Genomic DNA, 23681 nt, shown 5'->3' with positions numbered 1-23681 from the left:
GGACATTGTACATGTGGTATCTTTTGTGGGGATAGCCTATTGAATTGGATATTTGTATTCTAAAAACTATTACATTTCCTTTTTAGGCACTCCAAATCGTCGAGCCTTAACCATGTTGCATTAAATTTCTCTAGTAAACGGAGATTCAAAAGAAGCTTATGCTTTGGCTTCTCAATAGGACACTCATTCTTATTACAACCTAAGCAAAAGTTGTGGTTTACAAATACCTCTTCAATTTATTCATTTTGAATTTTTTTTGATTGTTTTTTCTTTTTTGTTTTTTTTTTTTTGTTTTTGCTTTTAAGATAGTGAACACATTTACTTTCCAACTAAGATAACGCGTGCAGAGTGAACAGCACGAGCGGCAGCCAAATTTACAGAGGAGTTGACCTCTTGGACCTTAACGATGCCTCTGTGGACACCCTCTTGGACTTTAATCTGATAACCGAGCAAGGTCTCATGGACATCTTTAGCAGCGTTCTGAAGGATAGGGAGAGTCTCCTCAGTGGTCATGTGGAGGATGTTGCGGGCCTTCTGAACAGCAGAGAGATCCTTTTTGGCAATCTCGGTGCGAACAACAACGTAGCGTTCGCTGACAAAGTCGACTAATGGTTGGATGCGGATCTGGACAGACTCGGGGAGAGCGGGGCCGTGCTGCTTCAAATAGCTGGAGAGTGAATCAATATCTGAGAGAACCCTGTGGCTCACCTCGGTGACTCGAGTATGGAGAAAGGTGGTAGCCTCATGAGGCGCTTTTTGGACATTCTCCTGAAGCTCCTTGCTGTGGAGACGGAGAGACTCGAGGAGCGATGTCAGACGAGTGTTCAAGGCGTGGAGCTGGTCCTTGGACTTGACCACAACAGTATTCTTCTCAGCAGCGGTGCGCAAGTCCTGAGCAGATTTCGTGACGGGAGCGACAGCAATGCTAACACGACGGCTGACACGGACAGAGACTGCACGACCAATGTCAACGACACGAGTGGCCTGGTTCGTTTGAGCAGCAGGCGTCTTCTCATCGTCAGCTTCAGCCGGTGGCAAGACACGGTCGACGATGTTCTCAAGGCCATTAACTAAAGGTGTAGCATGGGTGTTGACCTTGGTAGCAATGTTTGTAGCGGTTGTCGTAGCCACAGTGGTGATTTGATTGCGAGTGGAAGTAGCTGTAGCAGTGATCTGGTCGCGGGTCGAAGCGGCCGTCGAGGCAATGCTGGAAGTCACAGACTTGACAGGGGTAGTAACACGGGCATCGATAGTCGACTGGATCTGGGTATAGGCATTCTTGGAGGATTCTTCAACATACACATAAGGCTTCTTCACCTGAGTGACAATCTCGGAAGTAGGCTTTGTGACGATGGGGAAAGTCCCTTCAATGATGTCTAATGACTTGGAGGCAAGCTGATCCACCTTAGCGATATGGGGCTGCAGACGAGGCTGCAAAGTCTTTTGATAGTTTTCTGTGTACTTGTTGACAGTCTCAACAGCGGATCCAGCGGTGTCAAGAGCGTAGCGACCATATTTGTTATCCTTAGCATAGGAGTGCAGAGTGGAGACACTATCATGGATCAAAGGGATGGAGGTCACCCTGGAAATGAAGCTTACAGACTCTTTTTGTGAGCCAGCATGGCCGTTCTGTTCCTTCATGTCCTCGTCAACAGAGGAGCTCGAAGTAGAGTGATCCTCCCCCTCAACATCCGAGGACTCCGTGCTGGAAGCCTGATGGGCAGGAGCGGAATGCTCGTGGTGAACAGGAGTGGAATTCTCATGGTGAGCAGGAATGGAATGCTCGTGGTGAGTGGGCTCGTGAGGAGGAGCAGCCGCGACGGCAGCATAGCTGCTGTTGTTCATTTTACTCTTTTGGGACATTATGGATAAGTTTACTTGAGAGATAGGCTCTATTGATAAGAGAATGGGATAAAATAAAGGATGAAGAAAAATGCCCGGTCAGTACAAGAATGGGAATAAAATAGAGGAAAAAAAAAAAAGTACACGTCCTCTGGTGATCAAAAGCTTTTTTTTTTCTTTTTTTTTTTACAGCGTTGCAGGAGAGAAAATCAGGGGTAGAGAGAGACAAGTCTGAATGGAGGAGAAATTGGGCACGGGGCTACTGCCTTGCCAGTGCTGAGGATAGGTGAAAGAGAGTACGACATTTACTCTGCAAAAAGCACATGTGCAAAGCTCAAACATTCAGGCCCTTGTTGTCTGTATATATCTTTGACGGCTTATTTTTATGAGAAAAACAAATAAGTGGGAAAAAAAAAAAAAAAAAAAAAGACGCTTCTTCGCACGAAGCACACTTTATAAATGAACCAACAACCAAGGTAAAGGAAATGCTATTCAAAATTTTCCTTTGTATTATTATAGTACAAACCGTATGTACAGTGTATTCCAAAAAAATATAAAAATAAAAATAAAAAAAGCTCCGTTCATTGTGTATCCGTCCTAGGAACGGAAGCACATTCATACACAATGAGGTATTTAGATAGAAAAGGATAAAATAAGATCCATTGGACAATAAGCACGTCCCATAGTGGACAACATTCAGCCTTTTAGCTTCACCATTCTGGGGCCTCAAAAGTCAACACGAGGAAGGGCTGGAAGGATGTGTATAAATGAACTCAACATTAAAAAAAAAAAAAGGACTGTGCGTCACATGGGAGTGAAGTCGGAGATGTAGGAAGCGTCGGGGCAATTTCAGACATGATACAAACGTGGGTGCGGTGAATGAATGTTCCAACAACTCAGAAGAAACACGAGCGTCATTTTTATTTTTTGATTGTCGCAGATAAATCGACACATGTGAAAGAAACTGCTCTGTACATCATTGTCAGGTGCGAGACAATAAAATCAAAGGATTGTGGCGATAATGATGGCGACGATTATGGATTAAAAATTGAGCATATCTTATCATTTGCTAATATGACTCCCTAAACGACAGGATCATTCGAAACGCTGGATTGTCGAAGAAGCAGAGACAACCGCAGTTTTATGTTGGGGACGCATGTGTATGAGAGCTTATGTTTGTGTATGGAGTCTAAATAGTTGTGGGATGTGTGGGAACCGTATGGAAGAAAAAAAAAAGGGAAAAAAGAGCGCGCGCGTCATTTGGGTGGTATACATGTACTTACCAAGTTAGAGAAGTGATCGTAAAAAAGTTGATGCAAATGCAAATAAAAAATAAAAATAAAAAAATTCAATGCCAAATGCAAATCAGAAAAATTGGTTGTTGCTCGATGTTAAAAAAAGAAAAAGGTTTAAAAGAGCGTTTTCGGTCGAAAGGTGTGATGATTTAATGACAACGAAAACAGGCCAAAAAAAAAAAAAAAAAAAAAATGAAAAGTTGGATGGCGGGAAGAAACAATAATGATGATATGGAAGGAAGCGACGTAGCAACAGAGAACCAAAAAGAAAAAAAAAAAAAGTAAGAAAGGAGAGAAAGAAGTGATGCGAAGGAGTGCCCTATTTATTGATTTGGGCAGATAGACAAAGACAAACAGATGTCAAATACATGTAATGTCATCTATACCAAATACATCATGTCATGAGCCAATTCATTTTATCTTCTTTCTCCTCTACACTCCGCTTCACTTTGATTTGGTTTCCCATGTGCCACCCATACAGGTATAGATTAGGCTTTTTTTTTGCTTGGGGTGGATTGAATAGAACTGACTATCCATTCATTACTTCTGAATCTGTCTCGAACCCCAACCCTAGTTTCTAGTTTCTAGGAACCTAATACAAATATATGTACATCACCCCAAGATGACCCTTCCCCAGTCTTGTAGCTTCTCCAATTTCAAGTCTACAGTTACTGAGCTTGGCAGCCATCTGTTTCTCTCCTTTTTATCTTTAGTGTGGTCCTCCGGCCACTGTTTATTAATGCATTTAATACAACCACAGCAATGCAGACATTAATAAAGTCTATTACATATTATGCTGTTGAACTCAGATCACGCAAGAAGATCGGAAATGAAAAAATCTGTCTCAATGTGTCAGTCAGGATGACAGCAATACACAGTGCGCGCAGTATTCGTCATAGAGGATGGAAAAAAAAGGGGGGGGGGAAGGGAGCAATATTCAATTACTGGACATTGGCAGCCACATTCTTCATGGAAAGAGAGCTCGTCTCAAGTCAGTTCAAGGTAAAGCATATCGCGCGTTCTACAGAAGCTTGAATGCGAGGCGAGCAGGAGTCGATGGCTACATTTGTTTTTGATATTGTTTTTATTTGTTTTGTGTGTGAATGATCAATAGTTATGTAATAAGTCCGTTCTCGTCTATCCCTATAAAAGGTCCGCAGTCAACGACTCTTTGCCTAAAAGCAATTTTGGGAACATGAAATGAGCATGAAGAGCCATTAAAGCAAATCAATGTCATTATCACCTGTAACCATATCACTCTAGTATGCTCCACTTTCAACTTTGTTCCTTTGGAAACACTTTGACCTTGTTGAAATAGTGTGTTTCTGAATTTATCTCTTGTTCTTGCTTGGCCCCCAGTTAGTTCTCGAACGAAGTTTTTCCTATTACGAGTCAACTGCATTTCTGATGAGGAGATCTAACTACTCGGGTAAAAACCAAATGCTAAAGAGCGAACAACATGAGAATACTTTTTTTCAAAGAATAAATATAACAGAATAAATAAAAGAAAATCGTGTACCTTTATGATGGCAATGATAGGTTACCAATGACCACAACCATGAGTGAATGTGACAGACAAGGATGAATCAAAAAAAATAAAATAAAAATAACAATAAAATAAAATAAAAAAAAAGGCTTTCTTCTTGCTTGTTGTATATGTCATATGAATTAGTATTGGGCGGATGCCTTGATGCACAAGCTTGGAGGAATGGAAGGAAGAAACCGTCCATTTTGAATTGCAGATGTTATTCAGTTATTTTTTATTCATGTAATCATAAGCGCGACCACTTCTTGTTTATATTTAGTGATTTCTCGCTCAGATCACACAACATATGCATCCAAACAATAGGCAAAATAAATAAGAACATTTTTTAATCTAAAAACGCGTTTGTATATGTTAAGCTTTTATCCTTCTTGACATTTATAAGCTCACTCTGAATTCAATTCAATCATTTATTATTAATACTTGGCTTTTCACGTGTGAATCCATCTGTCGGATAGTACACACTGCTGACCCTCTTTAAACGTAAAAAGCAAAGAATTATACTCAAAATATATAAATTAAAATACATTAACAGCGTCTTTTTCTTTTCGAGGCTTACTCATGTGAGGATATAGCAAACTACAAAAATGGAAAAAATAAAAAACAGTCTGTGCTTGTAAAAAAAATTATAACCCTGCGATCTGATCGGTGAGTTGCAATCTGGTTACCATGGTTGATTTTCTTTTTGTTTTGTTTTCGAGGCTGGAGAGAAAACAGGAGGTAAAGTTTTTCTTTTTTTTTTTTTTTTTGTAAGAAGAATATACTTTACCATGGCAAGTTGAGCGGCAGCAGACCACATCCGTGCAATGTCAGATCCTCGGTTTGACCCCGTCAAATACAAATATAAAATAAAATAAAATAAAAAAAAAGAAGGGGTGGAAAGTGGAAGGGGAAGTGATGAGGATCAGGGGAGATAGATAAGTTCGATGCATTGGCACCATTGTCAGCTATATCTCGTCTTTGTACTTCGTTAATGTACAATGTCTGACTATGCATCTGCGTAACCACGTGTCCGTGTCAACTTTTACAAAAATCCATTGCTCGATAATCGACGAAGGGGCATTGAGACATTTAGCTGCAGGAGCTGCAGACAAAAGACACTTTTAATGATCCACATTTAGTCAAGTTTCAATGATTGGATGGTATGAGGCACTAAAAAAAAAAGGCGGAGAATGAGTCCATGTGTATATATTATCAGAGCGAAATTACAAGAGAAAAGGCATGCTGTATATGCTACAGATGCAAGCCGAGGAGTGTTTTGCCACAAATACAGAATATGCTTTACTGTGGAGCAGAGACTCGAATGGGCAAAATACTAGGAAAGAGCGCACGCCATCGTATAGTTCGCTTTCGCAAAGCATTTTTTTAGACTCATGATACTCCTTCGATGAGCGTAAAATTTCAGGCACAACCATCGTATATTTTTATATTCTACCATGTTTCCCTATGGCCATTTTTGCATCTCATTATTTTGCTATTTCGATCGAAGTTTGGAGCTCCGTATGCCATATGAGTATGGAAAAGAGCGATGATATATACATATATATATATATTTATAATCGAAGCGCAGCTTGGGGCTCCAGGTCTGGTATTCTGTACTCTATCCTTATGTCATGTCTCGTATGCTCTATTATCTACTGAGCCTGGCATGTGTCAACGGATAGCAGACGAACTTCAATGAGATGGCAGATGTAAGCAAGGGGATTACTTCGTGGTTATTTATTTCAATATTTCAAATTCAATCTGGAGTATACTGTTTATAAACACAGTGAGTTGTGTTCCAGACCTGTCAAAGAGTGGTGTTGAACTTGTAGCATCGTTGATCAAGCAAAAAATAAAATAATATCGGCTATTTTCTTTAACTTTTCCAAACTTCTACATGTCATCTCTCTCTCACACACGCGTGCAAATTAGTAAATCTTTCGCTTTTAATTTATCGACCAGGAAAAAAAAGGGAATGTAAAAGAATAATGTGATAGCGATAATAAAGATGCTCGCAGACAGACATTGAGAATAGATATTTTCTAGTCGTGTGATTGAGGAATCTCATGCATGCATAAGAGTGACATCGGGGTTTCTTGTGGGCAATACCCATCACAAATATTACTACTCGTTTGGCCTCCACATGAAAATATGCATATCTAAGGTGAACAATTATGGACACACTGCTGTCTCTTGAGAATATCCTGTGTACCGCTGAATAGGGATGTGTTTCTACAAACATTGAGATGGCCACAAAAAATTCTGTAAGGAAAGGAAGCGCTCATAAGTTTGACTTGAATGTAATGTTAATTATATAAGGGATATAATGTAACGTTTTTAGAGTACTTAATGCCATTTATAAAATATAAATCAATACAACGGGAAGGGCTCTTCATCAGGAAATACAAAGAGATGGAAGCATCACCATCCTGGATGCCATTTAGATATTAATATCGATTGTACCATCCACAGCCGTCTGGGAATGCATGAGAAAGCAGATAGGATCACCTAGCATGTGTAAGCTAAAAAAAAGCGCATATTTTCACGAGTTTGGTGGCTAATTGTAACCCCATAATCTCAAAACATTGCTCTCTATTGGAGAAATTGTTCCTTCACAAAGAAGGGGAAAAAAGAGCAGTGACTTGGATAGTTGAGTATGGTAGAGAGCGAATCAACGCGTAAAAAAAAATATAGACTTGCAGAACGCGTTATGTCTGAACGATTGAATAGCGGAACTTTTTACTTTACAGTGCTCATTTAAAAAATGCCTAGACATCGTGGCAAACCTGAAGTCTTATTCCTAGACTTCCTAGACTCATTTGATGTTTACTTTAGGGGTTTTTTCTTTAAGAAAATAAGAGCGCGGCTTCGATGATTAGAAACGCAGGCTGCTTTAGCGAGTTAGATAAAAGGATGGACTGCTGTAAAAGGACTAAACAAGATATTGGATGAGCGAATCACAATGCATTGCCTCTGTTCAAGAACGTTTCAAACTAACCATTGGACCTTGCTGTGCCATCCTGCTCTCTCTCATTGACATATGATAAAGCGCAATGAGTTCTATGCTCACTACAAAAATGTGAATAGAATATAACTTTTTTTTCCTTCTTTCTTTCCCCAAGTCATAACCCCACATATGACGAAGCAAGGGTTGTGGATTCAATGGTGGTCAATATGTATGGTGAGTAACTAAGAGTATAGTGCGGACCTTATTTGTGCAGCCACCCATCTCCAAAGAGCATACATGAAAAGGATATCAGGCTGCATATGTCTGTCTATTCATCCTCTCGTGTTATGCTCTGTTCTATTTTCAAAAATAACCTGATCCCGGATTATGGAGCATACCAACAACTGAAATCATTTTATCTGTAGAAGGATCAGCGACGGCTGAAAATGCCTCTTGCGGCGTGCATTCTTTGTAATCATTTTTTCCCCTTCTCCCTGTATTACCGTCCCGTGAATTTGAAAGAGGTGCCGTAGCGCGTCTTGACCATTGAAGCAGTAAAGCAATGTTTTTTTTGTGTCTTGACACTTTTGGCATGCAGATCATGAGACTGTTTATTTCAACAACCCTTCTTTTAAGCAAGCAAGGTCAAGGCGAAGTGGGGCGCCCAGACCAGCTCATTTTGTGTGACATTCCCGCGCCTAACTACTTACTTTGTAGTCACCACTTCTTCCTGTCCAATACACACCGGCGAAAAGAATAGAATTAAGAATAAAAAAATTCTTTGTCATGATTATCCATTTTTCCCCCTCAACTTCTATATTTTGAAGAATACATGTCTGTGTATGTTTTTTTTTTTTTTTTTTTTTTTTTGCTCCACACATCCTGCAGACCACTCATCCATCATGCTACTGGAAACATGATATGCATGCCGACATCTGTCGCTTCTTCTTTTGGTTTTTGATATTTGTCAATAAAGAAAAAATTCGTATCATAAGCATAAACATGCACAAGCACAAGCACAAGCATAAGCACAAGCACAAGCACAAACACAAGTGCAAGGAGACAGACGCACATTCGCACAATATACGTTCAGGCATGAACAATGTCTCTGGTAGCCCTGTGGCCCTCGTCTTTTACCCTTTTCTTCAGCTCCACTATTTCTTTAAAATAAAGCAGTAGATGATTATTGTTAAAGTTGTCTCTGAAACGGTGAACATGCATTTCGTGGTGTAATTATATCTTTTTGTGCAGTACATGTCATGTACGTTTCCGTCCAATGCATTTATTTGCATAAAGATTTTCAATTCTTCGTCTTTTTATGTCACGTTCAACATGTAGACTTCTAATTGGAGAAAAGTATGGGCAGGAACCAATGATAGATAAAATGACTCAGAGAAAGACCAGATTACTTATTAATGTTCATATTTCATATGAGCTGAATAAAGATATGTATCTTCATAAAGTGCTTCGGGCTACTGATCTGGGTACTTGGATATGCAGACCCAAAGCAGTAAAGGGGAGTCCATGCATAATTGACTGTACAATTACGGAGGTGGAGACAGGAAAGAGGCATGAGTTTTTTTTCTTCACTCGCCATTGGTTACAGTGGCCTGACCGTCCGACCAAAACTCTGTCCTGAGTTTGTTGATTGGGAAAAATGGAGAGCGTGGGCGCGTGCGTTTGTGTCCAGAACACACAAACGGCGAATGAGTGAAATTGAAGTGGAGAAATAAAGAGCTCGACGAAGGTATATGGCATGTTTTGTTTGTTTGGCTATATTCATTACTGTTGATGAAGAATCTCGCTTGTGTATTTTTTTTTTTTTTTTTTTTTTTTTGCGTACAAACGCATCCTCGCTCTACCCTCCTGTTTGTCCTTCCTGTTACAAATTCGGGATCTTTCTTCACTTCTCACTGATGGAACAAAAGAAAGGGCCAAAGCACCCAACGTCCAGCGCGTACAAACCAAAATACTGACGAGATGATTGATGCCCTCTTACAACACGCAGACACAAACACCCTGCCCTTTTTTTTTTTTTTTTTTTTTTTTTTTTTTTGAATTAGATATCCATCGCAGCGAACTGGCGCTCTGTGGTACTCTATTGATAGTCAGGGTCCAAAGGAGCGCAAAAAAAAAAGGAGAGAGACGAATTAAGAAAGGGACAAATTCTTCACACAACACCCATTCCGTGCTGTACGATCTGAATGTCGTTTTTTACTCTTAATCATTGAAATAGCTATCAAATTTAGTCTGTGCCGTAAATGACATCTTTGAGGTTGCTATTAAAAATCAGCCTAAGCAGGTTTTGTATCCTTGCTAACATGTCCAGATGGTGTAAATTCTTTCGTGCCACCATTGGTTTAGAGCATGGTGGTAATAAAACTTTTTAATGATATTCACTAGGTCAATGCTTTGGAGGAAAAGCAGTGAGAATCAAGTATGTATACAGTACGAACATGTGCAAAAGAGAAGGACGCTAATTTTGTGGGGGTAAATGAGCGCTTTTTCATTTCATTTTTTTTTTTTTGGGTCATTAATGCAACTTGCATGATACAACGGTAAGGAAAAAAAAAGGAGAAGCATCATCCGGGGGGAGCAAGAGGAGGTAGGGAATGTAATTTGTATAGTTTACAGAAACCCCCCTGCTGGATTCACCAGATTAGTTTAGTTTACCTTGCTTTACGCCTTGACCATGGGTTTCATGAAGAAAGCTATCTTGTTTTGATCAACCTGTTTCCTATGAATAGAGTGGAAAAAAGAATAGCTTACTAGTTTTTTTTTTTTGACATCTCAAAAAGATGACCCCGTTCCGCAAGAGAGGCAAAAAAAAAAAAGAAATAGATCTGGGTCACCCATATTTTGTAATGGCCGTGCCATTCATAGTCTACGAGAGACTAGACTAGACTAGGCTACATGTACCAAATTATTGTTTTTTTTATTTTTAACCTACTTTTCATCTTTCATGGTTCATGGCCAGGGAAAATGACGAAAAGTTTTAATAAGAACAGTAAGAACAAGAAGAACTATATTTCTTCCGAGCGGCTAAAGAATGAAATGCCTTTTTTTTTGTGCATTTGTTGAAATTTTGTTAGTTTTGCATCCTCCACAAACCTCCTCGAACACATAGTGATGCACCCTTCAGTGGGCGCAAACAGCTGGTCCTGGGCAAAAACACGATTGCATTTTCGTTTTTTGTACCCAAACATCAATAAAAAATTATGCAAGAACTTGTAGAATTGTTTTTATATGTCCGTTAGATATTCAATTAAATAACACGTATTATATATCCAGATGTATCATGCAATTTATGAATGTATTTGTAGGCTAATATTATGAAAGGCGCGTAACGAGCACGTGTTTGACATGTCTTTAGCAACGAACGCGTTCAATAGGGAGTTTCAAACTGACATTTTTGGTTATTGGAGGGAAGCACATTTGAAATGTTCATCTATACATTTGAAATAGATCAGCCTTCTGACACCTGCATTTCAAATGTACTATATAAATGAAATGCTGTATTTCAAATGCACTTTGGAGTATTCGCGTGATTGTCGTTTATGAAATGTGCATACATTTATTTGGCATATTTACATCTGCTGGATGTCTTATTGGAAGCTTGTGTTTTTGTTCGTGCTGACATTTTAACATGTCAAAGACCTCATTATCATCTTTTCTTTTCTTTTTTTTTTTTCTTTCGTACGTCTTTAATCAAAAAAAAAAAGGGAGCGGAGTAAGAAAAAAGTGGAGTTTGGAGAGAGAAATGAAAAAATGGAGATATTGAAGGACATCACATCCTCTTTTAACTTAGTCGTTCTGTAGTCAGCAATACATTAATTCAATAAGAGAAAAAAACCTAATTATCAACTCTTCTTCAGGATTGGAAGTAATACTGTATTAGACAGCTAAGTAGATTTTGGTAATATTCTTGGGAATCCGGGCGAAAAAAGAAATCGCAACTAAATTAGCTCATAGTAATAATGATCGTCAAACCTTCTAGGGCTCCAGGATCATTTTTTTACTGGGAAGTGAGCGAAAAAGCTACTAATATTTACACAAACTGGTGTGTTGTTAGATCAAGCACGTGATACATGTTGTCACAAAAGTTTTATTAAAACGCCACTAGAGGCCACAACAAAGTCTTCGCCCTATTGTTGCATCCGCTTTCGCTAGGACAAAACGGACGATCATAGCTAGATCTCTTCTCGCCTGTGAGCAAGGTACCATAGCTACTTCACCAAGTCATTAAAGGATTCATCATTAGAAGGCGATCCAAGAATTAAGATCTTGTCGCACCACTCATTAACTCACTGCCTTTTTTTTTTCCCCCCTCGAAATAGGTGTTTATTACTGAATCTTATTATTATCATTATTCCAACCATATTTATATTGCCTTGCCTTTCTCATCAGAGTAACCTCACCATGTCGAAACGCGGAACAGAAAACCAGATTACCAAGGATGATTACGAAAGAGGCGATGATGATGAAAGCACGCCACAATTGGGTGCATTCAGGATGGCCTCAACTGAAGAACTTTCAAAGAGAACGTAAAGCTATTTTCTTTTCATTGTTATTTGTCTATCGTTTTGTTGCAAAGTTAGTCATGACGCATTCTAACGCGTGGTTTTATATGTTGATGTTCTATATAATACTAGGATAAAACCTTTACGACGTTCCGCAGCCAGGGTATGTTTATTAATTCGCGCAACCTGAAGTTTCTGAGCAGGATGTCAATCATGTCAAGTCTTTTTTTTTAGCCTCATAAAAACTCTGCCCGTTCACTCATGTTGAGTTTTTTTTTTTTTTTTTTTTTTTTTTTTTTCATGTTCTTGTGGTTATAGGGTGCGTCAGTTGCAAATGATGATGGTTCCAAGAAAGGACCTTCACCGTTTGCTTCGATCGGCATAACACCCTCAAACTCCACCTCATCACAAGTATCAGCTACCACCTCATCATCATCAGTCACCACATCAGCGAACCCTTTTGCGGCATTCACCTTCGGAGCACCTCCAGTTACTACCGGTGTCGCCACTACAAAGCCTATCTCTGAAACAGGGGGCTTTACGCCTACAACAGCCGCACCCACAGTCACAGCAGCGCCTATGACATCACAACCCAACACGGGCAATGGTATGTACACATATTCAGTCCTCCAACGTCTTGAATGGAAGGCGTCTTTTTTTTTTTTTTTTTTTTTTTTTTTTTTTTTCCTTGTGTCATCGGTGATAGTATAAGCTTTTTACCTTATATATAAATATTCTATTTGTATCCTTGTGCAGTGTTTGCTGGGTTTGCAGGCCTCACACCAAAGACTACTGGTGACAATATGACAACTACGCCTGGAAATTCGTTTGCAAACGGCACCTTTACCTTCAACATTGGAAGCAGCGCCAAGCTTGAGCCAACACCATCAGAGAATCAATCTTATGGCGCTAATACAGCTTCTTTTGATCGGGAGGGTTACCATAACGCATTACGCGCCGTCAACCAAACATTCTTGAAGAAAATTCAAAAGGGGCTGGAAGATAACCCAATCCTTAACTTGGCTCAGGTCTTTAATAAGTATATTGTTCATCGAGCCAAAGCTAGGAGTAAATATTTAGGAGTTGAGGAACCTAGAACGATCATACTCTCTCCGGGAGGCAATGCGAAGTTTAGAAGAGCAGAGTCTTCTGAATCGGCTAGCAGTTCTCCACCTGGCATAGGATCGAGCAAGATCATTAGGGTGGGTTCCGAATCTGAAGAAGTGCCTCAGACAGGATTTGGCTTACCTATTGATATTACAGCAAAGTCATCATCAATGGTGACAGATGCTAGTAAAGATGAGGGTTCTCCTACACGTACACCGCCTGGCACTTCCGGTATTTCTTCCACACTATCAACGTCAGTAGCAGCAAAATCGCTACCATCTGCTTCTACTTCGTTCCCTTCCTTTGGAGCTGGAGCTCTTTCTGGAGCTGGATCGTCTTCTATGAAAGGTGCTGTGGATCCACCCAAAAATCCTATAGCTTCCGGATCAGGATGGAATTTTGGAGGCCCATTTGGTAGCCCCGGTGCAGCCGCACCGAATCTTTTTGGTACAGGAACAATAGGACCGATCAAATCATTGAAATCAGCTTCATCGCCTTCTGGGTTTGGATCTGGTTCGATTTCAGTTACAGGAGCGAAACCATTCGAATTTACCCCTAAACCCTTTTCATTCTCAGTTCCATCTACAATGTCCGCATCATCTGATGCACCAACAGCAGCACCTAAGCCATTCTCGTTCACAGTGCCTACCTCCACCCCTGCTGCATCATCTTCCACTAGTGATGATCAAGCTAATGAAAAGATGCCGGACGATACAAAATCAAACCTGGTGGATACGAGGGAAGGAGAGGAAGGAGAAATAACTGTGTTTGAGGTCCGTGCAAAACTATATAGCATCGTGGATGGTAATCTCAAGGATATGGGCGTGGGGCAATTCAAAGTCAATGAGAATCAGGAGTCAAAGAGGCGTCGAATGATTATGAGGATAGGCGGAACTGGCAGTCTTGTCTTGAACAGTAGGTTTTTTTACTTTTTTTTAACTTGTCAAATACATGCACAAATGACTTCGTTTCGATCACTTTTATTTATACGTATAAATGTTCTTTCACAGGTTGGGTCTATACGGATCTGCCCCCTAAACGAGATGAACAAAAGACTACTCTGACAGTGTTTTCGGTTGAGGACGGAAAGCCCAAGATGTTCAGAGTCAAAGTGAAGGAAGAGCAGTCTAGAGACGATCTGTTCAAGGCTTTGGAAGCTGGTCTGAATAATAATTAACTATTATACATGATATAGATTCCCTACTAAAAATAACAAAGAGTTGTTTGGGCTTCGTCTTTTCGTTTCGTTTCATTTCTATATTATTTTATGGTATGGAGTGATACAGCGTTGGATAGAAGATTGATCAATTGAGCGCGTTCATCTTCTCGTTCTGGCGGTCCCTGTCTGGCTTGGATAGCCCATGCGACACAGTAATGTCCAGCCAATAGCTGCCACTCTTCAACCTCATCAAATATCTCAAGATTCGAAATGCTGAAAAAAAAGCAAAAAGCAAAAAATTAAAAAAATTAAAAAAATTAAAAAAATTAAAAAAATTAAAAAAATTAAAAAATTAAAAAAAAAAAAAAAAATGCATCTTACCGTCTCAGTTCGGTCTCTGGTATAGAGTCATGCAAGGTATTCATGCTGACAGCTTTGGCTGCAAGCCAGCCTCTGGATAAAAATCTTTCCTCCTGGCTCTTAAGAGAAGGGTAAGCATGAATACCTGGGAGTTCAATTTGGCGGGCATGCAAGTTTCGAAGCATCATAGCACCAAATGCATCTGTTGGGTTGATTTGTTCATAGAGCACAAATAAAGATGCGTCCATGTTGGCCCCAACCCATTCCACAATTCTATCTGAGTCCTGAGGTTGAATGTAAATCAACACGCATTCTGACAGAAACATCGTTGGCAGACTTCCATCATAATTTCATACAAAAAAGGAAAAAAATAAAGTAAGCAAAGTTCCTGGCTCCTCATCTTTTTTTTCTTTTTTTTTTTTTTTTTTTTTTTTGGTACCTAGTGTCAAATCCATGTGCTTTGAGTTTCGGGACAATAGTCTCTGTGAATTCACGCAGATCCCCTGAAAGTAAACAATAATCTTTGGCGTAGAGTTCCGTCCCACCTAGTCCTAGCTTAAGGTCTGGATCTGCTATGACATCAGTGAAGTCTTTATTCTTTTTGATCATAACGGCCTTCTTCGCTGTTGATTCTGGGAAATCGATCTCAAAGTATTTGTGTACCGAAAGCCCATTTTTCTATTGCAAATAAATAAATAAATCAAGTGAACACTTTGCGTGTCATAAAAAAAAAAAAAAGAAAATGTGTATATATATGCGTACGTATATGAATGAATTAATGAAATAAAATAAATTGATAAAGTAATGCGAGTGCTACTACCTTGAGGTTGAAGTAGCGAGTGTCAGAGCCACATCCAAATGAGACAATCTGTTTATTGACAGGGAATGTCGAGGGTCCTACAGATGCTACTGCTGAAGTAGACAGTGATGACGGCGATAGTGATGGTGATGGTGCAGTAGCCAATGACGTAGTTGGCTTAACAGTTTCTACTCCCGAGAACGATGGCGTAGAAGTGGGAAAGGCATGTTCTATGGGTGGCGAAGGAGGAGGTCCAGCAGCACTTTTAATAAATTGTTCTGTGAGATTATCCAATGATGCAGTTCTCAAATACGATCCTATGAATAATTATGAATTTGAAAATCGATTTTAATTATGGTAACAGAATGAACGGGCCGACAAAAAAAGAACTTTTCTTTACCTCGATTAATTAATGGAGGTCGACGGGAAGGACGTTTGACAAAGTACTTCACGAAAGGATCATCTAGATAACCCAAATCGACGGCGGATCTTTTATACAGAGTTGATATATGATGTCAAAAACCAGATGGTTTCGATAAAAGCAATGTAATAGGAGGCAATTGATTGCACAGTTTTTCACAATGAGCCGGATTAGTTTCTTACAATTTGCTAATGATGGCATCGTCATCAGTACCCTTGATTACATCGTCTCGTCCTATGCGTGGCTCCATGCTCCCTGGAGGCGATCCGACAATGGAAGACATGGCTGAGCTGCTTGCCCTATGAGGCGGTAATCCTTCTCCTCGAGTCCCACGGGGCTCAGGCCAGTAAGGGGGGCTTCGGTCGCGTCTGGGACCAGTTCCTGACATTACTAAAAATATTTTTGTGAGTTTCGAAGATGGTCTGAGCTCACCTGTCGTACAAAAAGTCAAAACTTTGTATTACTACATGTGGCTTTGTGTAGTCATGTATAAAAAAGATCATTTGACAACCGAGATCAGTTTATTCACAATTCCTTTCTTCAAGTTTCTCCTTCTTTTTCCTTCTCATAGCAGAAACGTGGAAAACAGAGGAGTAAACAAAACAAAAAAAAAGAGATGAATATTTTATTAAGACAAGTCTTGCTTCGCATACATCAACCCTGTGTAGTAAAGCTTTCATCACCACTACTTCTGTGTCAAAGCCGATTGATACACGTTTTTTCAACTTTCTCGGAACCAGCTCCTGAGCAGAGAAAAGAGCAGTCAGCTGAAGCTGGAGTTAAGTTGGTGGTACAGAATACGGAAACAGACAGCTTTATTTCACCTAAAGATGATCCTCGTTTCCGTTACGGAGATGTTCTTATAATTAATAGTCGCAAAGGCGAAAGACAGCTCATAGGGCCGTTAAAGGTAGATCTTTTGCGAAAGCTTTTTTCTTCTATATGGAATGGTTATTGAAGAATCAAAGTTAATTCCTTTTTTATCTTTTGCTTATTTATTTGGAATAACAAAATCGCCTGAAGAAAGGGGCATATAAGGATCAACACGTAGGGCGATTGAATCACGATGATATTGTTGGGCTTTTGCCATTAACGACTGTCGAAACTAAAACAGGCACCAAGTTTACGTTGCACTGGCCAAGTCTGGATGAGTAAATGTCACAAAGTAGATGAAATGGCAGGATATCTTTCATTTGTCATCTAATTTTTTTTTTTTTTTTTTTTTTTTTTTTAAGATATTGCACAAAAGTCAAACGTCAAGCGAATATTATGTATCCCAAAGATGCAACATCTGCAGTTCACTTGCTCGATCTCTTTCCTGGAGCTCACGTTCTTGAAGCTGGAACTGGTAACGGGTCCATGACTCTCTATATCCAGAGGGCAATCCAAGCTCCTGGATCTCATCTTGACACGGTTGATATTCGAAGTCTCCATTCGAAGCAGGCGGAAGAAAATGTAGAGCACTTCTGGAGAGGACTTTATCGTCCTGGGATCATCTTTTGGAGATCCCTAGGGGGTTTGAAGAGAGTTATCCGACATCTCAAGGGTGAGCCATTGGAGACAGAGGCAGAGGTCCAAGCTGCCGCTGAAGCTGAACTCTTTCATGAAGATGGAAGGCCCTTATCAGCACTGGAACTTCGACGAAAAAGGCTCATGTCAGAAAAAGAAGCTCTCCTGCCAAATCCACATCCACCAGGCCATCAATATGATGCCATCGTCTTGGACTTGCCAGATTGTAAATCTGTGTTAGTGGACTTGGTGCCGTTGTTGAAATCAGACCGACCCATGTGTTTGTATATGGTTAACATGTCCCAGATCTTGGAGTTGGTGCAGTGGATGCGGGGGAACGAATGTGGCTTGACTGTAGAGAAAGTGCTCGAGATTGATTGGAAGGAATGGAGTGTTCGATCCGCAGCGGTGAGGAGTAAGGTCAGGGGTAGAGTTCATGTAGGAGGATTCGGCAACGTCTCTCCAATCCAGAAAACCACGAATAGAGGTGAGGCTGACATTAAAGAAACAGTAAAATCGAATGGAGAATATACAACCGCAGCTGACAACATCCCTGATGACGCCGTTGGTTGGATCTGCAGGCCACTTCACATGCCTATCGGACATACGGGCTTCTTGGTTCAGTTGCGCAAGACAGTTTGAGATTCCCATTTGTACAACAGAAAAAGCATACTTTAATAAATGTACCAAAGCAATAAAAAAAAAAGGGAGGAAGGGATGTCCACCTTTAATGGGTTTGCTAAAGTATCAAAGGGGTAGTCGAGTCTGTCTCCAACTCCAATAGCCGTGATATCCTGGACTTCACTGCCTGTTGTTCCTGTTGCGGCAAATACCATAGTGCTAAATTAAGGCAGCCCAGCTGATCTCGTGATAGCATTGGGGGCAACACTGAGCTTATATTAGACGCCATCGAGTGATCAATCAGAGTGGTTGGCTCTGGTATCCGCGAGCCTGCTGATGCTGAAGAAGAATGGTCTGCTGAGTTCTCCTGCCGTGACTGCACATTTGCAGAAGTGACAGCCGGTAGCTTTTCCTTATCTGCTTCGGGAGTCAAATTAACTCGTCCCGAATTAGCTCTTTCGTTTTGACTTGATATTGTAGAGAGTTTCTGAGTAGATGTTGCCATAATGCTATCGAGCCAGGCCTGCATACCTTCATCCATTCCGTCCCCTACATTTCTCGAAGCCCTCGAAAAGCCACCATCATCGTTTCGGTATGCATTAAATGTTTTATGAGAAGATAAACCTGGACTGTAATGTTGATCAGCTGCTCCGTGTCCATCACCCCGACCTTGCACATGGCTACGGGCACGACCACGACCGCGCCTACGAGCTCGGCCGCGACCTGGGCCCTGGTTTTCTCGACTAGTGCTGCAGTGATCTTCATGCATATTATTGATAGGGTTCGGTCCACACTTGATTCTATCCTTCGCATGTCTTTCATACGCTCGGTAATAGATGTCTTGTCGCTTGGCGAGCTCATCTGAGAGATTCATTGCTGCCAATACGAATTCATCTCTGGCTTTGTGTCTAGCAATGGACTCTTGTTTCTGTAATGCCTCATTCTGTAATTTCATATGACTGATATAATTACTATCCCAGGACGATGGTCCCAATTTGGATGTCAGTGGTACGAGTGAGCCAAGCTCCATACGATTTAAGTACACTTTGTCCTTATGCTCATGAGTGATAATGTAGGACATCTTTGAGAACATAAAGAAGCTATACAATATCAAGTCATTTGACGCTATTGACCAGTCTGGCTGAGCAAGCTGTTGCAGATTTTTTAAAAGGAAAGAAAAATGAGTTTTGTGGACAACAGTATCCCTCAGGTTGTACGATGGAAAGGTATTCCAGTATCTTTTAAGCCTTACCTTCATTGCCGAGAGCAATAGAGAACTTATTTGATCTATCATTAAATCGTATCCTAGTTGGATGCGATAAACTCGCAACGCTATCTCTGTATTTTTTGGTGGCAAGGGTTCCAGCGCGAATCGTAACAGCATTTCTGTAATAGTTAGGATAGCTAAAGTTATTTCCTCAGTACTATGATTGCGATCCTGCTCCTGGTCTACTTCATTTCGACTTAAGATACAGGGCTTTCCATGCAGGAAATCATCCCAGTATACGCTCAATGATTGATGAGGAGCAGCTGCTTGATCAACAGCATGCCAAAAAAAATTGGGGTTTAGTGGTTCGCCCCATTTATGCAGAATGGACGGTAAGCCTTGAACGAGAAGGCGATGTGCCTCAGACCGGGAACTGATACTCAAAATGCGGTAGAGACTTGGAAAAAGCACCTGCGTGAGGTAGGTTTTTTCTGTCTGTAGAAGGTCGGTGACATTTTCAAGGGCTTGCAGAATGTCTGCGAGGAGATCATCGTTCATGCGCCCCAAATCCAGTACCAAGAGGAGCGCCTCCAAAAGATTACTATCTCGGGCAGTTTCGGTATTGAAATTCGGCTTCTCCCCATACTTGAACATTTTCAGATGGTCATGACAAAGCGGCCAAATGCTGGTTGGAAGTGGCGGGAGTGACGAGAGCACCGAATCTTTTCCAAGGTGCTGTTGACAGGCACGTAAAAGTCGAGTTGTCATTAGTTGTGACTCCAAGTCAATTGACATGGTTTCATCGCGTAGCTTTTGCGCTGTATAGGTTATCCAATCGCGGCTGTCCTTACTCCCACCCGCCATCACAATGGACAATACATTGGTTGAGATCCTCGCAACCAGCGATTCACAGAGCCTCGAAATATCGTTCATATGTTCTACGAAAGCGATTTTGTCACCTTCATTACCCTCGAGAACACCAGCACTTTTCCTTGCCTTTAGTTGGGGTCCAATACGTCCCTTGATCCTATTCATAACCCAGCTGTTTTTAACCGTCCGCAGCTGCAGCAAACGTAGTAAAGTTTCTGAATGTATTTCGTGCGGGAGCAAGCTTTCACCTACAACTGGCACAACCAGGTCGGTTTCATATAGCTTTAGTAGACTTGCAGCAACTGCGTGAAAGAACTTCGATTGTATAGACTTGACGGTCCCTTGGATCATATGATTGAATAGTGGTATGGCGCACTCTTTCAGGAACTCGGCTACACTAAGTACAACTTGATTGGCGTCATTCTTAATGGTGAAAGCCATATATATAAATTCGCTAAAATTGCGGTAATGCTGCTCAATTGTACCAACGTTCCCCGATATATCTGAATTTTCTAGGAGTATGTCGTGTAAGACTCTAACAAGGAGAGTGGGAGTCTCTGGAGTAGATCGTAACCAGGGAAGCTGCCCTAGATTTATGAGTACCTGGAGGAGGATAGTGCACTGACCACGATTCACAATTGCGTTGTAAATGATTTTGGAAACAACATGATAGGGGGCTATTAAAGAGATCTGAATTCAGGAGTTGCACAAAACAGAGGTTGTCAGTAAAATGAATATCAATAAGGAGAGCATACGTAAATCATACCATAAGATTTACGAAGAGAGTAGAGAACATAGGGTATACCTTAATCAGCGATTCGACCGTATGTGATGGTGCGAGTGACTTGGATGATTGTTCAGTGACGATGAGTTGGTTGAGTGCAGCAATGAGCTGGACATCAATGTTAATACGCCAAAAATCCCAAGAGCCGAACAACGGACCTGTTGCATCGTTACAAATAAGACTAAATATACATATGAAGCCACAAAGGTACGGTGTGAGCATGTTGTTATGCCTTCTAGTGTAATTTTAAATGAATCATAGCTGCTTTGTTACCTGGAGGTACTGAATAAATGGTCCCTGAGCTGGCACCGCAGTGGTTCAGATTTTGAGAACACTGATAACAATAGTTCACAACCTAGCTGGAAAGTCTCAAATGAGACTCTTAAAGGATCCGCTCGATGTCTTTTTAAGTACTTGCAAAGAACATCACATAGGTCCCAATGTAGGCCGCATGTGCAAATAAGATCAGCAAAGGTTTCATTGATAGATCTAAGTGAGACATTATAAAGAATATAAGGAGTAAGTTAACGGAGGGACTAATATAACAGCCATCCTTTTTATTAAAATGAATGTATGGAAAGTAGGTAGACACACACACCTTTCAGCAAATATGGCAAAGAATTGAAGTTTCAATTTGACACATGATTTCCATCCGACTTCTCGATTGCCAATTGTATGGTCAACCCATTCAATGTGGCCTTTCAACACAATTTGTTCTTGTGGACTATAAAGTGAGCCATCTAAAGCAAGCCTGCTAATGAAGCCCGGCGGATGGCTATGGAACATTTGACGACGCCGAAGAGTATTACAGATAGAGATAAATGCTCTTTGATGATCATCAAGAGGCTTTATAGGTATAGCAGGAGTACATGGCGTCTTCCAAGTTGTGGCAAGGGATTGGTCTGCGAAGCTTAAGTCTTGTTTCAACTTTGAATAAAATCTGTTTAATCGTGAATTTACCGGCGTCTGATCTTCCAGAGAGTGAACCCGCCTTCGTTTTGATGCACCTAAAGTACCTTGTCGTCTTAGAAGTAGATCTAGGAACCCAGGAATCAAATCATCCATACGTTTAAAGTCATCCCAGTACTCCTGGATGAAGCTATCGTGGTCACCACAATGTTCAATCAAAGTTTCCATTATGTCTTTCAGTAGTTTATGAGTCATATGGCCTATAGAGACTTGATTATCCACCTTTGCCTCTAGGTTGGTCTGTTCTGCCAGGTGCATCTTTAAAGTATATGCTCTTGTCAACCTCAAGAACAATCGATCCATGATGTTATGAAGGGAAACTAGTAAAAGCTGCCTGAAACGCTCCTGTTCTGTGATATGTTCCATCCAACGGTCTGCTAGTACCGATGGTCCTTGGGTTCTCTGTTTAATACCGCCATCCCTTTCGAGGCGGATACTCTCAGCAATGAGCTGATCCACAGTCCATATAAGCAGGTCAGCGGCTAATTTGACAGATAGATGTTGTGATTCCAATATGAGAGTTATAAGACGAGCCCTCTCCATAGCCGTTACTGTTAATAAATCCGAGAGGAGCTCGTCATGAAGATTCAGCCCCTGAACAAGCTTAAGGTATGAATCCGTGCTTAGTGGCCATGCTACGTTAAGAGTTAAAAATTCATCTTCACATCTTCCTAAAAAAATGTACAAGAGGTATAGTGATTTGAATATTGTGTTATTCAGTAGCGTGCATAATACCAGTGACAGTTTGATACCTATAGAATAGTTCACATACTTGAAGACCAGGCGTCAAACATGTATCCATGAACAAGTTTCTTCAACGATTCGCTTTCCGCTCCTTTAATCGACAGAACAAGTTTCAGTCGTGCTAGAAGTCTGCCAGTCATCCTATTTTTGATCCGCCAAAATTGAACATGGTTAGCAACATAGTCTTTTTGTGCCCAATACAGGCATCCGAGGATTTTAAAAACATGCCTCGACCGCTCTTGGATATCGTTTTGGTTTATATAGCATGATAAAAGAGCCGCTTCAAGATCAATCTAAAGTAAGACGTTAGACCTTCATTGTATTTCGATAATAAACTTTCAGCAAGTAAATAGTAGCGAGCATCCATCAATTGATTAAATAAAAACCAGCCAATCTACCTTAACACGTAGTGCCACGCTTCCCGCTCTTGATCGGTGTGTCAATGACATTCTTGAAGTACTGTTGATGCTGGAGAGGAATGTCACAGCCTATTTTACATTGACATAGTATTAGGCAGTCACAGCTGTAGGCTTAAACAATACAAATCAAAAAGGACATGGTTTTCTGAACTAAGTATCATTGAAAAAAAAAAAAAAAAAAAAAAAAAAAAAAAAAATCGACCCTTAAAAGAAAAAACAGTAGAAGGCAATACGAAACTTAAGCGCCATTGCACTCTCAGGATGCCATCCAGCTGCAAGGAAATTAGGACCGAGCTGGTTGAATGCATCCTCAAGTCTGATTGTGTTATCAAAGATGCATTATCCCCAAAAGAGTGTCTTCGTTCCGAGAATGAATATAGAGTGCCGGCTGAATGCGTAGCCATAAAGAGAAGCTTTTTTGAGTGCAAGCGAGGAATGGTATTTTTTTTATTTTTATTTTCATCATAATCAGCATTTGACTCGCATACATTTTTTTTTTTTCTACACAACCTGACCCGGTTTTTTTTTCTTATCGTGCAGCTGGATATGAGAACAAGGTTCAGAGGCAACAAATCATAATATG

General features: G+C 40.5%; 6 protein-coding genes across 6 annotated transcripts; 3 read left to right on the top strand and 3 right to left on the bottom strand.

The window, feature by feature from the left end:
• Window positions 1-225: 225 nt before the first annotated feature.
• Window positions 226-2258, bottom strand: BCR41DRAFT_389475 (Perilipin family-domain-containing protein). The gene is made up of 2 exons (XM_022028126.1): window positions 2033-2258; window positions 226-1892 (listed from the first exon to the last, which is right to left on the bottom strand). Exon 2 carries the CDS (start codon window positions 1861-1863, stop codon window positions 319-321), a length of 1545 nt encoding a protein of 514 aa, XP_021877175.1. The 5' UTR covers window positions 1864-1892; window positions 2033-2258; the 3' UTR covers window positions 226-318.
• A 9494-nt stretch (window positions 2259-11752) lies between these two features.
• BCR41DRAFT_389474 (hypothetical protein) lies at window positions 11753-14669 on the top strand. The gene is made up of 6 exons (XM_022028125.1): window positions 11753-11826; window positions 11947-12153; window positions 12262-12292; window positions 12448-12736; window positions 12886-14151; window positions 14247-14669. Exons 2-6 carry the CDS (start codon window positions 12029-12031, stop codon window positions 14411-14413), a joined length of 1878 nt encoding a protein of 625 aa, XP_021877174.1. The 5' UTR covers window positions 11753-11826; window positions 11947-12028; the 3' UTR covers window positions 14414-14669.
• BCR41DRAFT_312096 (S-adenosyl-L-methionine-dependent methyltransferase) lies at window positions 14497-16225 on the bottom strand (the record flags this gene model as incomplete). The annotated part of the gene is made up of 7 exons (XM_022021070.1): window positions 14497-14668; window positions 14777-15091; window positions 15195-15433; window positions 15576-15661; window positions 15818-15871; window positions 15955-16043; window positions 16158-16225. The coding sequence occupies 7 exons, from the start codon at window positions 16223-16225 to the stop codon at window positions 14497-14499; spliced, it is 1023 nt and encodes a 340-aa protein (XP_021877173.1).
• Window positions 16226-16511: 286 nt separating this feature from the next.
• Window positions 16512-18204, top strand: BCR41DRAFT_425380 (S-adenosyl-L-methionine-dependent methyltransferase). The gene is made up of 3 exons (XM_022030582.1): window positions 16512-16885; window positions 16999-17126; window positions 17211-18204. The coding sequence occupies exons 1-3, from the start codon at window positions 16592-16594 to the stop codon at window positions 18124-18126; spliced, it is 1338 nt and encodes a 445-aa protein (XP_021877172.1). The 5' UTR covers window positions 16512-16591; the 3' UTR covers window positions 18127-18204.
• On the bottom strand, window positions 18175-23244 carry BCR41DRAFT_175432 (hypothetical protein). Its single transcript, XM_022019728.1, has 7 exons — window positions 23078-23244; window positions 22708-22820; window positions 21565-22606; window positions 21240-21455; window positions 20988-21147; window positions 19358-20872; window positions 18175-19255 (listed from the first exon to the last, which is right to left on the bottom strand). The coding sequence occupies exons 2-7, from the start codon at window positions 22817-22819 to the stop codon at window positions 18224-18226; spliced, it is 4077 nt and encodes a 1358-aa protein (XP_021877171.1). The 5' UTR covers window position 22820; window positions 23078-23244; the 3' UTR covers window positions 18175-18223.
• A 124-nt stretch (window positions 23245-23368) lies between these two features.
• On the top strand, window positions 23369-23668 carry BCR41DRAFT_289292 (cytochrome c oxidase assembly protein PET191; the record flags this gene model as incomplete). The annotated part of the gene is made up of 2 exons (XM_022020326.1): window positions 23369-23536; window positions 23639-23668. Coding segments are annotated over 2 exons (198 nt in total), but the record flags the coding sequence as incomplete, so codon positions are not given.
• Window positions 23669-23681: the final 13 nt, after the last annotated feature.

Source organism: Lobosporangium transversale (genome assembly GCF_002105155.1).
Source record: "Lobosporangium transversale strain NRRL 3116 chromosome Unknown BCR41scaffold_49, whole genome shotgun sequence".
Lineage (NCBI taxonomy): Eukaryota > Fungi > Mortierellomycota > Mortierellomycetes > Mortierellales > Mortierellaceae > Lobosporangium > Lobosporangium transversale.
This window is presented reverse-complemented; position numbering and strand designations above follow the sequence as displayed.

Excerpts from the sequence above, each read along its gene's own strand:
- BCR41DRAFT_175432 (XM_022019728.1), bottom strand. The coding sequence starts at position 22,819 with ATGACTGGCAGACTTCTAGCACGACTGAAACTTGTTCTGTCGATTAAA. Across the intron at positions 21,148-21,239 it reads CATTTATTCAGTACCTCCAG|TCTTATTTGTAACGATGCAA; the intron begins GTAACAAAGCAG and ends ATGTATATTTAG. Across the intron at positions 20,873-20,987 it reads CGGTCGAATCGCTGATTAAG|ATCTCTTTAATAGCCCCCTA; the intron begins GTATACCCTATG and ends TCCTGAATTCAG.
- BCR41DRAFT_389474 (XM_022028125.1), top strand. The coding sequence starts at position 12,029 with ATGTCGAAACGCGGAACAGAAAACCAGATTACCAAGGATGATTACGAA. Across the intron at positions 12,293-12,447 it reads TACGACGTTCCGCAGCCAGG|GGTGCGTCAGTTGCAAATGA; the intron begins GTATGTTTATTA and ends TTGTGGTTATAG. Across the intron at positions 14,152-14,246 it reads TGGCAGTCTTGTCTTGAACA|GTTGGGTCTATACGGATCTG; the intron begins GTAGGTTTTTTT and ends GTTCTTTCACAG.
- BCR41DRAFT_425380 (XM_022030582.1), top strand. The coding sequence starts at position 16,592 with ATGAATATTTTATTAAGACAAGTCTTGCTTCGCATACATCAACCCTGT. Across the intron at positions 16,886-16,998 it reads AGCTCATAGGGCCGTTAAAG|AAAGGGGCATATAAGGATCA; the intron begins GTAGATCTTTTG and ends AATCGCCTGAAG. Across the intron at positions 17,127-17,210 it reads CACTGGCCAAGTCTGGATGA|ATATTGCACAAAAGTCAAAC; the intron begins GTAAATGTCACA and ends TTTTTTTTTAAG.
- BCR41DRAFT_389475 (XM_022028126.1), bottom strand. The coding sequence starts at position 1,863 with ATGTCCCAAAAGAGTAAAATGAACAACAGCAGCTATGCTGCCGTCGCG.